Here is a 16015-nt window from a genome sequence, read left to right as displayed (position 1 = left end):
GAGGAAGGCTGCACTTGCTTTTCTTGGTGTTTTTTGTGTTTCCATTACATCTGCTTTTTATTTTCTATTCTTAGATTGGTCATTGATAGCAGGCTTTTTAATAATAAGTAGACCAGATGTTTATACCCTAATTGTCTTAGCTGTATATGCAGGTTATATTAACATATAAGCCTGCATACAGGTTAAATCAATGTGTACAATTAATAACTAAAACCAGTATACATCACCTGAAACAGAATCCTGATTTCAGAGTGTTCTTTCTAATCTGGAAGACTTTATTGTTTCATATAGGCATTTGAATGAGACAACCCTGTAATTTAATAACCCTACGTCTGCTAGTGTTGTTTCAGATGTTTCTGGAGGACGGAGGAAGAGCTTTCAGGTGATTTTTAGGCCAGGCTCTTCTCTCCAGCACTTGTCCCCGGGAAAGCAGTGCTGGCTGTGGTTTGTTTTGGGTTTTCTTCCTCCAAGCASCTCTCCTTGCTCCTTCTGCAGGGTGTACAGGAGCTGGAGGCGAGGCATGGCCCCCGGCCTGCGGCCTCGCTGAGCGAGACTGGCTTTGAGCTTCTCCCAGCCTGCGGTGGGTGAAGAAGAGGGAAGGGGGGGACCCTTCAGGCTTCTTTGCACCCTGCTCTTGCCTGTGCTGTTATCACATTTAGTTTGTGAAGCTTTGCTCATAGCAACAGTGAACTGAACTGCTAGAGGGACAGTGGGGACTTTCGTCTGTTGCTCCATTGCCTTCTGACCATCCACCTTGGTGGCAGCGAGTGTGATATAACAGCAAATGACAAAGTTGTCCTGGTGATTTCATGGTTGTTTGCCTGGTTCAGTGTGAGGAGACAAGCTCTGTATACGAGAGCTGTTGTCCTACAGGAGCACAGTAGATGGAGGCAGAATAAGCACCTTGTATTTTAATGCATCTTTCTCCTTTTTCTTCATCTGTCTATTGTACTATGTACCTTTATTTGCCTGGTTTCCTGGGATCTGAGACTTAGGGAGTTATAAGTCAATTCCTCAGTAAATTTTTAAACTTTGAATTCCAGGAAAATAAAATTTACAGGAGCAGAATAACTAGATCTGCTGCCTCCCTAGATTCTTCCCCATGGCTGAAGGAGGCGATGGGTGCCTGGCGYGGGACGCAGCGTGCTGCTGTCACACAGCGTCCATCCCTGCATTGCTGCTTTGGCCTCACTCCTTCCTCTTCCTCTGCCCACGCTCCTCCCTGTCAGAGACCTCTCGAGCCTCGAATCACTGCTGTGACCAGGAGCTCTGGCCTAGAAACCTCTTGAATGCTGCAAGGAAACTCCTTTCATGGCTTTATCGGGCAGAAGCAGCTTCCTTGGATCAGAGAGAGACGTTAAATTGGCATCTGACCTTGCAAATTTATTTGATTTTTAAAACTGAAGTTTTGCTTGTGCTGCTGAGAAGCATTTATGTGATCCTGTTGAGACAGGAGAGAGAAGGCGTGGGAGATGCTGAAGGGCCCATGCTGGGTGTCGCAAGGGCCATGAAGTAAGTGAAGATAGGGAGTTTAGCACCTAGGCATGATACACAGTTACAGGAAACCAGGTTTTCCTGATCCTGCTGCTCAGAGAATACACTTTTAACCAATCTTAAGAGTACAAAAATGACTATAAAATTGTAAATGGTTTTAAAATAACTTTTAAGACACAGTTTAAGTGTTGAGTAGCAATTGGTTTTCCTAGTTGCTAGCTCTGTAATTCAGACTTGGGATCTTACTGGCAACTGAGCTTCRTTCTTGCTGGCTCCTGCAAGTAGCCAAATTATTTCTCAGTTATTTGCTCATTAATATTTTTTTTTTCTGTCTTCCTCTCTGGATCTGTTTAACARTTTATGAAAAAAATATTGAAGAAAGGCTGGCACACTGCAAGGTGGAGTTGGTGAATTCTCCAGGGAAGAGACTGCTCAGCAGTGTGAGACTCCAGTATCGATCCGAGTCTCTGCACGGCTGAGCTATATTAGTGTTGGCATTACATTAAAATCGCTAGAAATCCCAATTGCTCTGAAAAGCTGGAAGCAATTGTGGCTTTTTATCCAGCTCCTTCGGTAAGGGAAGGGGTTTTGCCACTAGAGGTCTCGTCTGAGCTGAATTTGGAGAACATATAGTTAAACCAAAAATACGGAGGGGAGAGAAAACATTTTACACAGTTTATTGTGTATAGATTTGCATGAAAATRTCTTTGCACTTTTGTGACAATTGGCCTGTGTAGTATTTCCTCAGTTTTAAAACTGCACCATAAGTTCCACCAGAATGAAGGGTATGTAGTGTCCAAATACAGCGAAACATTTTCAACTAAGGCATTTTGATGAGGGAAAAGCAGCCTCCAAATGTGGAGCAATACTGGTTGCCTTCTAAAGCTCTCTTTTGCTTTTCCGTTATTCACAGTCAGCAAATACTTATATATTGGGGGRAAAAAAAAAGAAAAAGAAAATACGGCAAACATTCCTTTCATTTTGCAGTGTTCCTAGTTAAAAAATGTGTTTCCTTTCTTAAATGATAGTAAAAAGTGTGCTGTGCATGCTGAGCAGGAGTGGATCACATTTGTAGGCAACGCATCACAATTTGTAAAGAACTTCTTAAGCGATATGTTGATTTAGTAAATATAAAAATATTTACAGAATGGCAGTTTGGAGAATGCAAAGGGCTTTGAGGCATGAAAAAAAATGTTTATAGCTATATGTGTTTATATATATATATGCTATGTTTATTATTAGCCATATATATATGTATGTATGTATGGCTTATGTATATATAAGCCATATTTACAGCTATATCCATAGAAAGGTTCTTTGTGCTGCTGTGAGAACTAAAAATTAATGCCTTTTGTAGCGAGCAGCATTTAATCTTATTGTGGAGTTAGCCCCCACATGAAATTATTGCATGTGGGCAGCTGCACAAGTGCAACTCATTGCAGTCCTTTCTGTCGTGTTCCAGGGCTTGCTTCAAGTCTGCGTGTGTGATGCCCCACAATCATTTCCTTCAGTAGCATATATGCTTTCTGTATTATGTGGAGTGGAAAATACTGGTTTTGGTATGGCTGACACAGTGTCTATTTAAAAGATTCATGAGCTTTAAGTTGATGTTSTCTGCTGATTTCTTGCTCCTTGAATACAGGACAGCATCAGGGCTGAATACACGTATTCTTGAGCATAGGTCATTCAGATAATGTAGGGTATTGCAAGCCAAGAGACTAGGCTGGGTTTTCTTGGTTCCAGTTTATTTTTTTTTTACTTAAGTTCTCACTGTAAACCTAAAAGCTGGAATCCCCTGGGKTGCTAATCCAAGCTCATGTTGGCTCTGTCCTGTGCAGTCCCACGTGCTAACTTGGTGCAGGGGCTGTAATTAAAAGACCTCACCTGGGGGTTTGTTTCAGCACTCAGAAATTGTAACTGATAAACGTAGAGCCTCAGTTTAGGGTAGTGCCTTTGAGCAGATGTGTGGTTTTAGATAGCAAGACTCTGCAGCTTGGGACAAGCGCTCTGAAGATGCGTGGCAATTTGGCGTCGATTCATCGGCTATGACCTCACTGGTAAAGATCTGACAAAAGTGGAGTATTTCCAAACTAAAGATACTGCCCGGACTGTCAGTGGGGCCTGTAGCTAATTTATGTAAGCAAGACTGGGAAAACGAGAGCAGACTTGGCATCAGCTGGGAGCCGGGAGGTGCTATCGCGTTCCCATTGCTCTGAAATGATGATACAGCCCCACAAGGAAAAATCAGCATGCTGGTTACCTAACAGTTTAATTACTACATATTTCATCTCTTTATTTTTAAGCAAATTGCAGCTAGACCTCAAACACAATAAAATTATATTTTAATTAAAGGGAGAAACTGAATAAAATGGCGTAAGCTTTGGGAAATGCAAGGCTATATTTATAGCTCTTCAGAGAAGAGAAACTGTAAACTTCAGAGTAAGGACTATTCTTGCCACATCCAGGGCTGCTGAATATTTCTCCAACTCTTACAATTCTCTGACAATTTAATATTGTTGATGCTCTGTAGAAAAAAAAATCATTCATGAGACAAAGCTTTTTATTTAGATTTATTCATATTAAGYTGAATTTATTCAGGAAAATTATGATGGAATTAATTAGACATATATGGATTTGGAAGACGTTTCCAATATTTTCAGACTGTAGTGTATGACCCATATGTTTCAAGGGGAGCAGACAGACCCTGCAGAAGAAGTCCAAATATGGCTTGTGTCAGGAGTTGATAGGAAGAGATTGACTTATGAAGTCTGTTGTATTTATCTCTTGACAGTACGTTTTAAAAAATGGCCTGAGTTTTCTGGCACGTTGAGGAAATCCTGAAGGTCCAGGTGCTTTGGAAATGGAAATTGGCCCGTGATTATCTGGCTGACATAACGTAATTTAGTGAAATGCTGATTAAAGAACAGCTGTTAGATTAAATCGGATATTTGAAAGCTCRCTATAGTCTTGGCTTCTACTTTTGTGTAAAAGCTGCTTTAAATCTGAGTTTTAGTCAGTCTTTACAACAAGAGGCATGTGTTCCAGGTTAGCAAATCACTACACTCGGTTATTTGACAGTTGTAGTGGTGAATTATAGCGGTGGTCCATTCATGACAAAGGAATTGCACAAATACTTGGGATTTTTGAGGAAGCCTTGCTTCCATAAATCTCGTTTTGTTTTGGGGGTGTATCTTATCCTGCTCTCGTAATGAGATCCTTTGTGGAAGTGCCTGTGCAGCTAAACCCATCCAGTGACCTGTGTTCCTCCAGTTAGCTAATGCAGACCTGCCCTTCTTGGCTTTACACCATTGGAGGTTGGGCTCGATGATCTTAAAGGTCCTTTCCAACCATACTGATTCCATGATTTTAAGGTTAGGAACTTCAGCCAGTCACTGTTTTGTCCATAACAACGTTTCCTTGTATGCCTCATGAGCTGCGATGCTGAAGATCTGCACTCAAGTGTGGCACTAAGTCTGTGTACAAGCAAAGCTTAGTTTATTAGCTGCGTTGGCAACCTCAGGCTTTAGAAATCAAGTCACGTTTTCCTTCTTTACTCCTTCCTTAACTCCGAAATGTAATTAAGTCTGTGGTATAGCAGAGAAGTGACACAGGCCTCGAGATAAAGCCAGGCCCCGGAGCAAAGTCACTCCAATCTGGAGGAAGAGTAGAGAGATGAGAGTTGTTCCCCTGCGGTGTAGCTTGGAGCATGCTTCTGGACTCACRAGGAGGAGAAGATTTTTGAGAGAGAAAAAGCTTGGGAAGAAATGCTTGCAGATCTAGTTTGAGGCTGGCTGAAAGAGAAAACACTGTGTGGGAGGAGGAGAGAGGGACCCGGAGTAGCAGCTGACGAGGCAGAGGTAAGGAACAGAAGCCTCTGCCGTGTAGAGAACAACTTGTGTGCTGCATTTTCCAGCATTCCCTGCAGCTGCTGGGTGTTACAGTGCATRTCTAGAAATTATTAGCTATAAAATYGGTGTTACTCAGACTGATTGTTTCGGGACAGCGTTGGATTTTACAGCTTGCTTTATGCAGGCTCTTTCCTTRCTTCTCATGTATCGCTTCTCAGATGGGTGGTACACTGTGTTGTTGCACATGCTTAAAAGATATTTCAAGTGCTATTTTATAAATGTGCCATGTTTATGTGTCAAAACATCTTTAATTAAAGATGAATAAATGCACAATTAAAACAGTTAAAACAATTTTTTAGTTTAAAACTAAACCTTAATGGAATCATCATTCAGGAAGTTTCTGCAGTCTGTCCCTCTGTTTTAACACAAACAAATCTTTACTGTGATTCAAATGTAGTGGCCATTATAAATTTACATTGTTTGGATGTGCTGAGAACTAAGATTTGAAGACAGAAAAAAATCTAATTTTCCAGCCAAAGATTCTAGAAATGAGTAATGACTGCAGAATATTTCTTAAAAATATTCTGTGGACAAACAATCCACATGTAGCTTTTCGTTGAGCTTTTTGTTCTTAGTCTTTGATACAGAATTTCTGAAAAGAAAACACCACTTTTAACTTCTTCAGTGAAAGAATCTAAGGATAAGGCAATTTTATTTGCTGAGATCCGAACACGAAGGCAGGTGTTAGATATTAAGGTATATCACTAGGTGTGCCTAGCTTTCCTTTATTTTTTTCCTGTTTTGTTGCAATGTTTGTTTAGGTATTATACTTATAATAAAATAATTTGTCATTATTACTTTGCAAATGACCTTTCAACAGTTGCTGTAGGTCATAAGCTTGGCAGAAAAGATTAGATTATTCTCATTATTAAAAGAAAAAAAAMCTGAAAAGAAGATCTAGTCACTGAAAATGTATAACCTTCTCCTGTATGCATGTCTGCAACGAAATGGAGCAAGAGATTCTCCATCTAATGTACAAAACCAAGTTTTAATAATTGAAAAACATCTCAGGATTCTTTCAGATGTACAATAGAGAGAACTAGTTTGTGGGAACATATCTTAGCGTTCCTATGTTGTTGAGATTGACAAAATGAATTCCGGGAGATATTTCTAAAATTCTTTTGATAGATAAGAAAAAAAAAAAAAAGTGAGGTTTTGTTGCATAATYTTTGAGATGTAAATCAATACATACAGCTTGTTTTAACTGTATGACTTTCAATGAAATAAGCAATTATCCATGCATTTTTCTGGTCTGGAAGATGCACTTTTTTCCTTCCAAAATGAATGCATTAGTATTAGGGCTAGTTTTCAGACTACAGCTACCTGACAGGAACAGTGGCTGCAGAGGTAGAGGTTACCTAGTTAGTTTTCTGGTTTTGACTACGTTTGGTATTTATTCGCTGCTGAAGCAGAAAAATACTAGCTGAAAGCGGATGCTCATTCTTCTTTATTGYAGAGAAAGAGATGACTTCCCCAAGTTAACAAAAGCAGCGTGAGCTGTGAGTTATCCTAACTCTTCAAGATGCATTTTTGAATTCCTGAAATTTTGTTAGGAATTCCTGAAAACATATTAAGGTACACTGCTGTCCTGAGCGTATTTCAGGAGTTTCTTTAAAGGAGAATATTTGGTGTCAGAAGAGTTTTGCTTTGGGTTCCAAGGACGACTTCTCTTTCACAGAAGAATGATCTATTGGAGCTGTGAAGCGCATGACTCCTCTTTGGCTCAGAAATSCCCATGATGTAGCTTACTAGAAGAGGGGCAATGACTTTATGCTGCACTCTCTCCTAGGGGTCTGCTGCTGACTGCTGTGGGAGACAAGGTGTAAGTCTAAAGGGACCATTCACTTGATATGTGATTGTTTTCTTCCAAATATTTTCAAATTCTAGGAGTTGGGATGATCCACTCGCTTTAATGATGCTCTTCACTTAACAGTTCAGCACTAGCAAATTAAACRTTTTTGGACTGCAGTAAACCTTACATCAATTTATTGCTTCATACAAAATAATTTCTCCATGTATTTGARGAAGTTTTCTTATGGGCACATTTTGAAATATTTGTAGAATTGTTCTTTTACAGATCTTGTCATGTTCCTGACATACATAATAAACCTAGTTTGAAAAACTGAAAGTGCCCTTTCAAGTCAGACTTTAGACTAGAAATTAAATGATAAACACTTCATTTGTAGTCTCTTATTGTTTTTTGTTTCTGAGAGCAGAACCTCAAATAGTCCCTATTTTACCAAATATAAATGAATCTGTAGGTGTGATAAATGGAATACACAGACTTTCTGTGTAGCTTCRGGAGAGTGGTGCTATTCTGGTAAAAAGTTTCAAACTTGTTTGTTCTGCATTTCTGTAGTGATTAAATAATCACTTAGTAAAAGTAAAAAATAAAATAATAAAATAAAGGTTTCCCTCAACTTGATTTTTTTTTTAAATTAACTGTCTGATTCAGAGGTCTCAGTTAAGAGCCTTCAACAAAGATGCTGAAATAATCAGCTGAAAGTTTGCCTTTGGAATAGGTATATGCAGAATTATTTTCCAGTCTTTGATAGCTTTTACTTCATTTGGACCAGGTCCTTGATTCTTTTGAAGTAAAGGCTAAGCAGGCTGTAGGAGTTTTCTCCAAGGCTATCTTGGCCAGACCTTGGCTTGTGYGCAGAGGGATCCTCTGTTTCTTGCCAGCAGTACCACAGGGCACTGAAGTGCTGCTTCTGCCATCTGCCTGTGCGCTTTCAGTGATGGGAAAAAAACATTCCTCAGCACAGAGAAGGCTGTTTGTCCTCAGAGACAAATAGCAGGATCAAAAGCTCCTCAAAATGAAGACTGCGATTTTGGAGTAAACGCCTCTGCCGCCTTGGATTTGCTTCCGTTGACCATATTTTACACATCATCTGTCTTTCCCATYTGTCCTTATTTGCCTCTTTAGGAATACTGTATTACCTAAGGTCATTCCTAAAAGGCTGCTTCAGATGTGAGTTTGGCCTGCTGCCGCATTAGCCACAGCGCTGTAAGTTCTGTGCCCCAGTTCAGCCTTCTGGAGCAGGAGCTGGTGACGGTCAGCAGGGCTGAGCTCACTGAAGTGAATGTAGTAGCCCTGGAGCTGCTCATGAAAGGCTTATCTAGATCAAGGAACTTCCTTATCCATTTGAGGACTAAATCTGATGCAAGGCTGCCTTTAATGACAGATTAAATTTTGGATTTGTTCCCCACTGTTAATTGCACAAGTGCTTTCAAATGGTAGCTCTGGGAGGCACTAGGCTCTGAAGGGAGTTCCAGAAGCTGCAGGTGTATGAATATGGATATATTGAGCATGAATAAAGTTAGCTTTTATGTTCTGAACAAGGAGCAGAAGCAAGTAGATTTGAAGTCTACAAGAAGGCTGCAAAAAGGAACCAGGAACCTGATAACATGCGGATAGGACAGCTGTGCAGGGGACACGCGCCATTCATTTCTGTAGGTTAGCACTAGAGCACAGGGCAGTGAGTGATGTTTCTGCTACCACTTTTTTTTTGTAAGRTAAATGTATAATGTATCATTTTTCAATAAGATGAATATTATTGAACTTTTCTTCTTGAATTAATATCTACATTTCCTATTTCATATTGCTCTGTAGTGTATGATTTTTGTGTAAGCATAACTTTTGACAGAATATGCTTAATTAAAAGCATGTTTGCTCTCTGTAAAATAATACCATTCTTGCATGATAATTTCTCTTTTTTTATTTTAACAAGGAGATCCAGCTTGCCATGAAAGTCAATTGTTGTCTTAATACTGTTTTTCTATCTTTACAGTGCTGTATGTATGCTATCAACAAAATACTAAACATGTTCTTCCCGTTATAACGTAGCTTTTCTAGGAAGCTCTTTTCAGAAAGCTTCTYTTAGCTTGTTTGTTTTTATTTATAAACTGTTATGTCATCCTGAATAAATTTTAGAAAAAGTTATAAAATATGGTATGTGTTGAGCATTAGCTGTACAACTTCAGGAACACATTTGTAATCTCTGAGTTGTAGTAAATGGGAAAACATATTGTGATCTCCCTCTGATATTTCATAGACGTTTGCCTAGCTCAGTAAAAAACCCTACAGTTTGATAGAACTGGACAGTGCTGCTCACAAGAGACAAAAACTAGATACAGCAGAAATTTTGTGCTTCAGGGTTGATCTACGTTTGCAGGGCTATGCAGAGTATCTTTGGCTCCTATGTTACTGTTTCATATTCATGAGCACTAAATTCACTCACATTTTATATATATAAACCTGTTGAAAAGCAAAACAAACYTGATGGAAAGCCTTAAACTAAGAGCTGTTATTATCAATGCTAAGTAAAAATATTTTCTTAGGTTTTGTTTACTTAACTCATTCTACTACTAGTTGCAAGATTTTCTACAAACAATTTTATCTTCAGTTAAAAATAATAATAATAAAAATACCATTATGTGATAGCTTTTTAACAGATGTAGTTTTACCAGGTGAATATATTGCATGTCGTTTATTGCCCTAATAGCTGAGAACAAAATTCTTCTTTATTCTTTTCTGGTCAATACAGAATAATTTTGAGAACAATTTAGAATAAATGTGTACAACTTTTTTAGTTAGATTTATATCTTAATTTATTCTTGTAAACATTGTCTTTTTTTTTTTCTTAAAAAAAAAAAGCTTAGTTTGCCTAATGTTCCCTTTCTGCTGCAAAATTGGAGTGCCTTTTCCTTTCTGTCTGCTTTCCCTATAGTTGCTTTTAGCATGATTGCCTACAGGCTCCGTTTACTGTATACCATTCTTCAAAAAATAGCGATTTTGTTATGAAGCAGTTGTCAAGAAGAATTAAATCCTCAAAGCGCCGTTTATTATGCCTTTTTTTCCCAGTAGGATAAATCAGCACCTCCTGCCCTGCCTGATCCATGGTGCCTTTCGTGGCAGCGCTGGTTTTTGCGGGCCGCGACGCGGGGCCTCGTGGGCGATGTTGGTCTGACTCGCTCCGAGCCTTCCTTCACCCTCGGTCCCCGTTACTGTCACTGGCAGCCTGTAGGGGCTATGGGAGCCTCAGGACACCAGCTCACGTGGTGTTGAATTCCTGGGATGGCGAGCTGCAAACTGCAGAATSAAACTGTGTCCTGTCGTTTTTCATGTCCTTTAGAAATCTGCTTTAAGATGAAACTTAATATTACCAGTGGCAGTAAATTAATCTAAAAAAAAATTAAATAAAATTAATCTAAAACCAGTAAATTAATCTAAAAACATTAATCTAAACATTAAAACATAAAAATTAGCTTAAATTAAGCTAAATACACTATAAAATGTTGTCTGATGCACGTGCTCTGTTCCTCACTGTGTTCATGTGCTTAAATATAAATATTCATATACCAAAAAACAAATATGCACACGTATTTTTATTTAAGTAGATATTTATTCTTAAGTATATGAATATTTATAGTTCAGTACATTAATTTCTATTTATACATTAGTATAAAATTTATGTTTTTTTTCCATCTATGTTCTTTAGGTGTATGTACTTAACTGTAGTCCAAAGATAGCATACAATTATAACTTGCTAAGTGCCTTTCATTTAAAATGTGATTAAGTTCAGTTCTCTAGTGATTCTTACGCCAGAACTGTGAATGCTGGAAGAGAAGGTTCATTGACATCTGCATAGGTGCTATTGCAACCGAGACTTTTCAAGTGAGATTGGGAGCAAGCTTGGCAGAGACTCAACAAAGGATTTAATTTTTATTCTTTTAAATTAAAAATCTATTTTTTACCATAAACTATACCGGCATTTATTTTGTTCGGGAACTTGTTTTCATTAGTAGCTGGACTTCCTCAGGTATCTAAATCAGTAGATGGGTGCAACAGTATGAAATAAATGGGGGTGTTTCTGTGTGAGCAGCCCCTTGCCCTCGCGGGGAGGCGCACGGCTCCCTCTCGCACATCACGCATGGCTGGCCCGCCTGTTCCTCCCAGTCTGCTCCCAGCACGGGCAGCGCCTTTCCACAGGGCACGGCCTGCTGGGGAGCGCTGCTGCGGGGCCCGTGCGTGTGGAGCGGGAGCCGTCGCTCCGCGGGGCCCGCGCACGTGGAGCAGGAGCTGTCGCTCGCACAGCCTCACGCCCGCGCCGCCCTCCCGCCCCGTGGCCCCGCACGTGGCAGCCTCGCATCCCAGCAAGCCCCTCGTGTAAGACCTGCTCGCCCGCTTGCTGCGCCTCGCATTTGGTGCCATCCCCCTTGGAGCTTTGGATGCTTCCCCATGGGCTAGCAATAAAGGAAAACAATRAGTTTACTTTGTGACTTCTATTGGTTTTGCCTACAGGGGTGGTAATAGGTGCTTTCGAGCTACCTAACAGGACCTATTTAGAACACTTTTGATATGGAGAGCACTTCCTCCATGATAGTTGATTTATTACCACCTTATCTTTAACCTGCTGTCTTGCTTTCCTCAGCACAGCAGGGAGGTAATATCTGATACACTTTGAATTAGTAAATTCTGGTCTGGGCACTGCAGGCTGCTTTTAAAACGGGCTGCTGCACACAGGTAAATTTTTTTGCCTGCATCAAGTGATATTTTTTGGAAAATTTTTCTTTTTTGAAAGCTAAATTTAGTTTTGGACTCAAACATAGGCAAGCATTCATAAGCAGCTGCTGAGTATGCAGACTAAGACTGGATCCAGGTCCCAAGATACTACTTCGTTGAAGAAGTCTAGCTGACATAAAAGATAMGCATTTCTTGCAAACTTTAAATAAAAACATGAAATGATAACTTAAAATTAGTGTGTTAAAATTCTCCCTGTTTTCTGGACTCTGCATTTTGCGGGTCATTTGGCAAAATGGTCTTGCTTTCCCCATCCATGGCTGTTTCTGCTCCCCTGGCTACTGAGATAACACATTGAATAATTGTTACTATAACGTATTAAAAAAAAAAAAAACAAAAAAGCAAACATTTAGATGTGGAGATATAAATAGAAGTATAAATGAGTATTTTTTTCTACTTCTCTTGAAGAAGCATATGACGGGCTAGAGTAACTACCCAAATCATGAGGGGCCTCTGGAAATACAGCTTTTTGTGTGCTACCAAGTTGCTAAACTTTGCTGTCTTTTTAAGTGCCGTGCCACGTTCCTCTTTTCCAAAGTCAAAGAAAACTTCATGGGGGATCATCTCTCATTTTGCTAAGTGCCTATGTTTAGGAAGTGTTAAAAAGTTACTCAAGTAACTGTAGTTCTGTCCTGAGACTGCAGAGCCAGTCGGCCCCCAAACTACTGACGCTCGTGAGAACGTGGAATGAGGATTCATCTAACTTGCGCTGTAGGAAAAATCTTCATAAAATTTTTAGGGGGTGAGAAGTGGAGGATGTGGAGAAATGGGGATTTCTCTCCTTAGGAAAATTTTTATGCTATGACCATAGCACAGAATCATGAAAATACTGGCCCTCTGCCTCCTCGGAGCACAGAAACCTGGTTTAGTGACTGCACGTAAAATGTATCTTCCTATTTAAAAACAACAATAAATCAAACCAAATGAAATAAGTAATCTGAGACTGGCTTAAAATCAGCCAGTTAAGGTTTTAATTAGAGAGAAGCTCTATAGCTTGCTCTGTTTTACTAATGCCCTTGAACAAGGACTGAACTTTGAAATGAACTGTAAGTAGTTAATATTAGAAGAATTGTGTTTTACATATGGTTTCTGAAAATTAATTCAAGAGAACAGTTCATATATTTCAAATTAGATTGTGCATGTTGCTGGATTGTGAATAGCCTTTGTGTTTTGCAGTTCAGTTCTTTTTCTGTGTATTTGTCTCCGTTGTTGCCAAAATCCATGTCAAATTTTATTTAAATATAAAAGGGTGACTGGTCAGGACTCCAAACGTTGATGTATAATTTGGTTACACTTATTGCTTGTTAATGACATCTGACTGTTATTTAAAATTATTGACTGTTATTTAAGATTATCGCTATCTAGTGTAATCTCTTAACGTGATTGCCAGATTAGAGAAAGACATAGACTTGCTAAAAAACTAAAATAAAAATACAAACAGATGTGCTATCTGCAGCCTTCCTGTGTCCTGTTGAACAACTAGTAAATTGCCGTGGCCGTTTTTTTCAGCACAGTTGTGTTTTCCTTGGGAAGGAAAAGTAGCCCTCCATCTTTGCAAGTGTTTCTATGGAGCAGAGGAGGAGGTGGCAGTAGGGTTGGTTCTGCAGGTTCCTCCGTGCTGATAGTAGTGTTTAACCTAGGCTGTGCTCACCAGCAGTTCGTCTTCTTCTCATCCAATGAGTGGAGAAGTTATTTTTTTCTCTCTTGACCTTTTCCTAAAAAGAGAGATGTTATACTGGATATTCCCAGTTAGAAACTGAAAGAAATGTCTTCTGAAGCATGGCTGTGGTACTAAATAAATATTTAGTATTGCTAAATAAATAAAGTATTACAAAACCTAAGTAAAAGGTATCATATATTTGCAAGGGTATGAAAACAGTAAGGACACTGTAGCTTCACGTTCTCTCTGCTCTATCTATCCATACAGTAACATTTTGGGTGCTTTTTTATTACCTAATTATTTACTTTAGCTTTTTTTTTATTATTATTTTCCCTGCATAGCCTGAGTGTGACTGTGGTTTCAAGCCGGATTTATGGTCGCGTTATGAAACCGTCACCCTCTTCAGATCTCCAAAGGCACCGCTGTTGCAGGAAGCGAAGCAGCGCCGGCATCGGCAAAGCATTTCGGGTGCCTCGCTAGGGGAAGGGGTGCCCCAGGCTGGCCCTCCCGTGCTAAGAGCCGGGCTTTCCCGCCGCTCGCCGCCTCCGAAGGCGCTGGCTGTCCGGGCCGCCCTTGCCACCATAGGTGTTTCTGGCTGGCACCAGCCTACAGCTTACTACCACGCTGGGCTTGAATTTGTTTCTGTTGGATTCAAGGGATGCTATGGGAGCTCTCCGGAGGCTAATTTAACACCTTTAAACTTGTGTGGCTGTTAAGCAAAGCTGTGGAAGGCAAGGAGGGTGTGTTTCGGATGGGTGTTCGTACGTGCGTGTGTTTTGGTGTTTTGAGGTTGGAATCAGATGCCAAATGCAGTGGCGTGCTTTCGTTAGTTATTCTTTTCTGTCAGTACTGTTATAGACAAATGCACATAAAATATTTGTATTTGGGGTCATATCTGAACCTGGCACTTTGTGTGCAAAAACAGCCAGTTTGGAAAAACAGCAGGTTGGCCCTATGAAGGTGTCGTGTTTATGAAAACAGGTATGCTCGAAATGGGCTATTCAGGTGCTCTTCTAAATGCCTGGTACTTTATCCCTGTGTCACCTGCACTCATTTGCAGTTAATGAGTATAGATCATGTAAATATGTGATGTGCCTTGCTGTAAACTCAGCTGATCGCTCCAAAATCTAGACGTGTTTTCTGCAAGGCTGTTTGGTATGATATTTGTGTAGTCTGACTTACGGCTGTTAAACTAGAGCTGGAGTGTTCCTGTATCATTCCTAGAAGCAGTATAAGCATATGGGAGAGAGGGTGCAACAGCAACAAGTAGATTAAATTCTGCCAGTCCTATCTTATCCTAATTCAGAGTTTACAAAATTTAGAAAATTGATCCTGTCCTCGCATCTTCCCTCTTTCTTGTCCATTTCTATTTTTTTCTTGCGAGAGGCCTATCTTTTTTTTTTAATGCASCCTCGAAGCCGTCCTCTGTGCTGAGATGTCCCCTCTGGGAGGYGTGGGTCTGGCTGTGTCCCTGCCTTCCTTCTGCATCCGCAGGACGCTCCCGGCCGAGCTTGTGCCGGGGTTACGTGAGCTTGGGCTCCGCGGGAAGCAAAGCCACCGTAGCCGCGTCTGGGGCTGTCACGRCTGCAGCAGGGGTCCCTGCACAGCCCGGGGGCTCTGTGCTGCGGGGCCCTGTGCCTGCCGCTGACAGGCTCGAATACACCCTAGGCCGAGCTTGAGTACACACGTGCAATCATCCTAGCGGCACCCGAGCGCAGCCGCGGTTATACCTGTGCCTGACCGATTCCCAGGAAATAGAGAGAAACGTTAGCTCAGTGGCCTACTCCTATTGCGAGTGAGATTGCTTGGCTGCTCATGGAATTTATGTAAGGAGGAATTTATGTGGAAATCGAGAATTATGCCAAACCAGATACCTGTTTTATACTTTGAGGGACTGTCTGTTATGGGGCTATGGTTAGTGCATTTTGCAGCACGGCTCTTTTTAAAATGTTTTTAATGTTATTCCTTAGAAGTGCGGTAGTTTGGTTTAAAAGTAGTTATTTTGAGAAAATGAGGAAACTCATTATTTTTCATTAGGTTCCGTAAGAACAGAATATCTTTGACTGTTACTTAACAAATGAACTCAGTAAATTTATCTTTTCAAAGTTTACAAAGGGAAGTTTTCATCCAGAATAATTTTACTTTTTATCAAATTACTCAACTCTGCCTATAGTGCAACAGTCTATTTATTTTGCAAAAAAAGGAAGGGTATAAAGAAGATGGATTAGTTTCTGAAATCTATACAATGTTGGTATGTTATTTCCTTCTTTTTTTAAGATCAATATCTGAGTCTGGAATGCACAGGGAAGCAAAAATAGAGACAAGTACATTAGAAATCATTAAATTTAAGAAAAGGAAGGGGATAAT

At 40.1% G+C, this 16015-nt stretch overlaps 1 protein-coding gene across 3 annotated transcripts in view; it reads left to right on the top strand.

Moving 5' to 3' along the window:
- HLCS (holocarboxylase synthetase) overlaps positions 1-16015 on the top strand; it is a 109066-nt gene that overhangs the window by 19265 nt on the left and 73786 nt on the right. Inside the window, exon 6 of one of the 3 annotated variants that reach the window (XM_026053039.1) lies at positions 7192-7582. The exons of the other annotated variants lie outside the window; for them this stretch is intronic. Within the exon in view, the coding sequence (XP_025908824.1) occupies positions 7192-7251 (60 nt within the window). The 3' untranslated portion in view covers positions 7252-7582. Of the gene's footprint in view, positions 1-7191; positions 7583-16015 lie in introns of those variants that run through there. 3 annotated transcript variants of the gene reach the window in all.

The sequence above is a fragment of the Nothoprocta perdicaria genome, unplaced genomic scaffold (assembly GCF_003342845.1).
Source record: "Nothoprocta perdicaria isolate Ctin4 unplaced genomic scaffold, notPer1 scaffold_96, whole genome shotgun sequence".
Lineage (NCBI taxonomy): Eukaryota > Metazoa > Chordata > Aves > Tinamiformes > Tinamidae > Nothoprocta > Nothoprocta perdicaria.
This window is presented reverse-complemented; position numbering and strand designations above follow the sequence as displayed.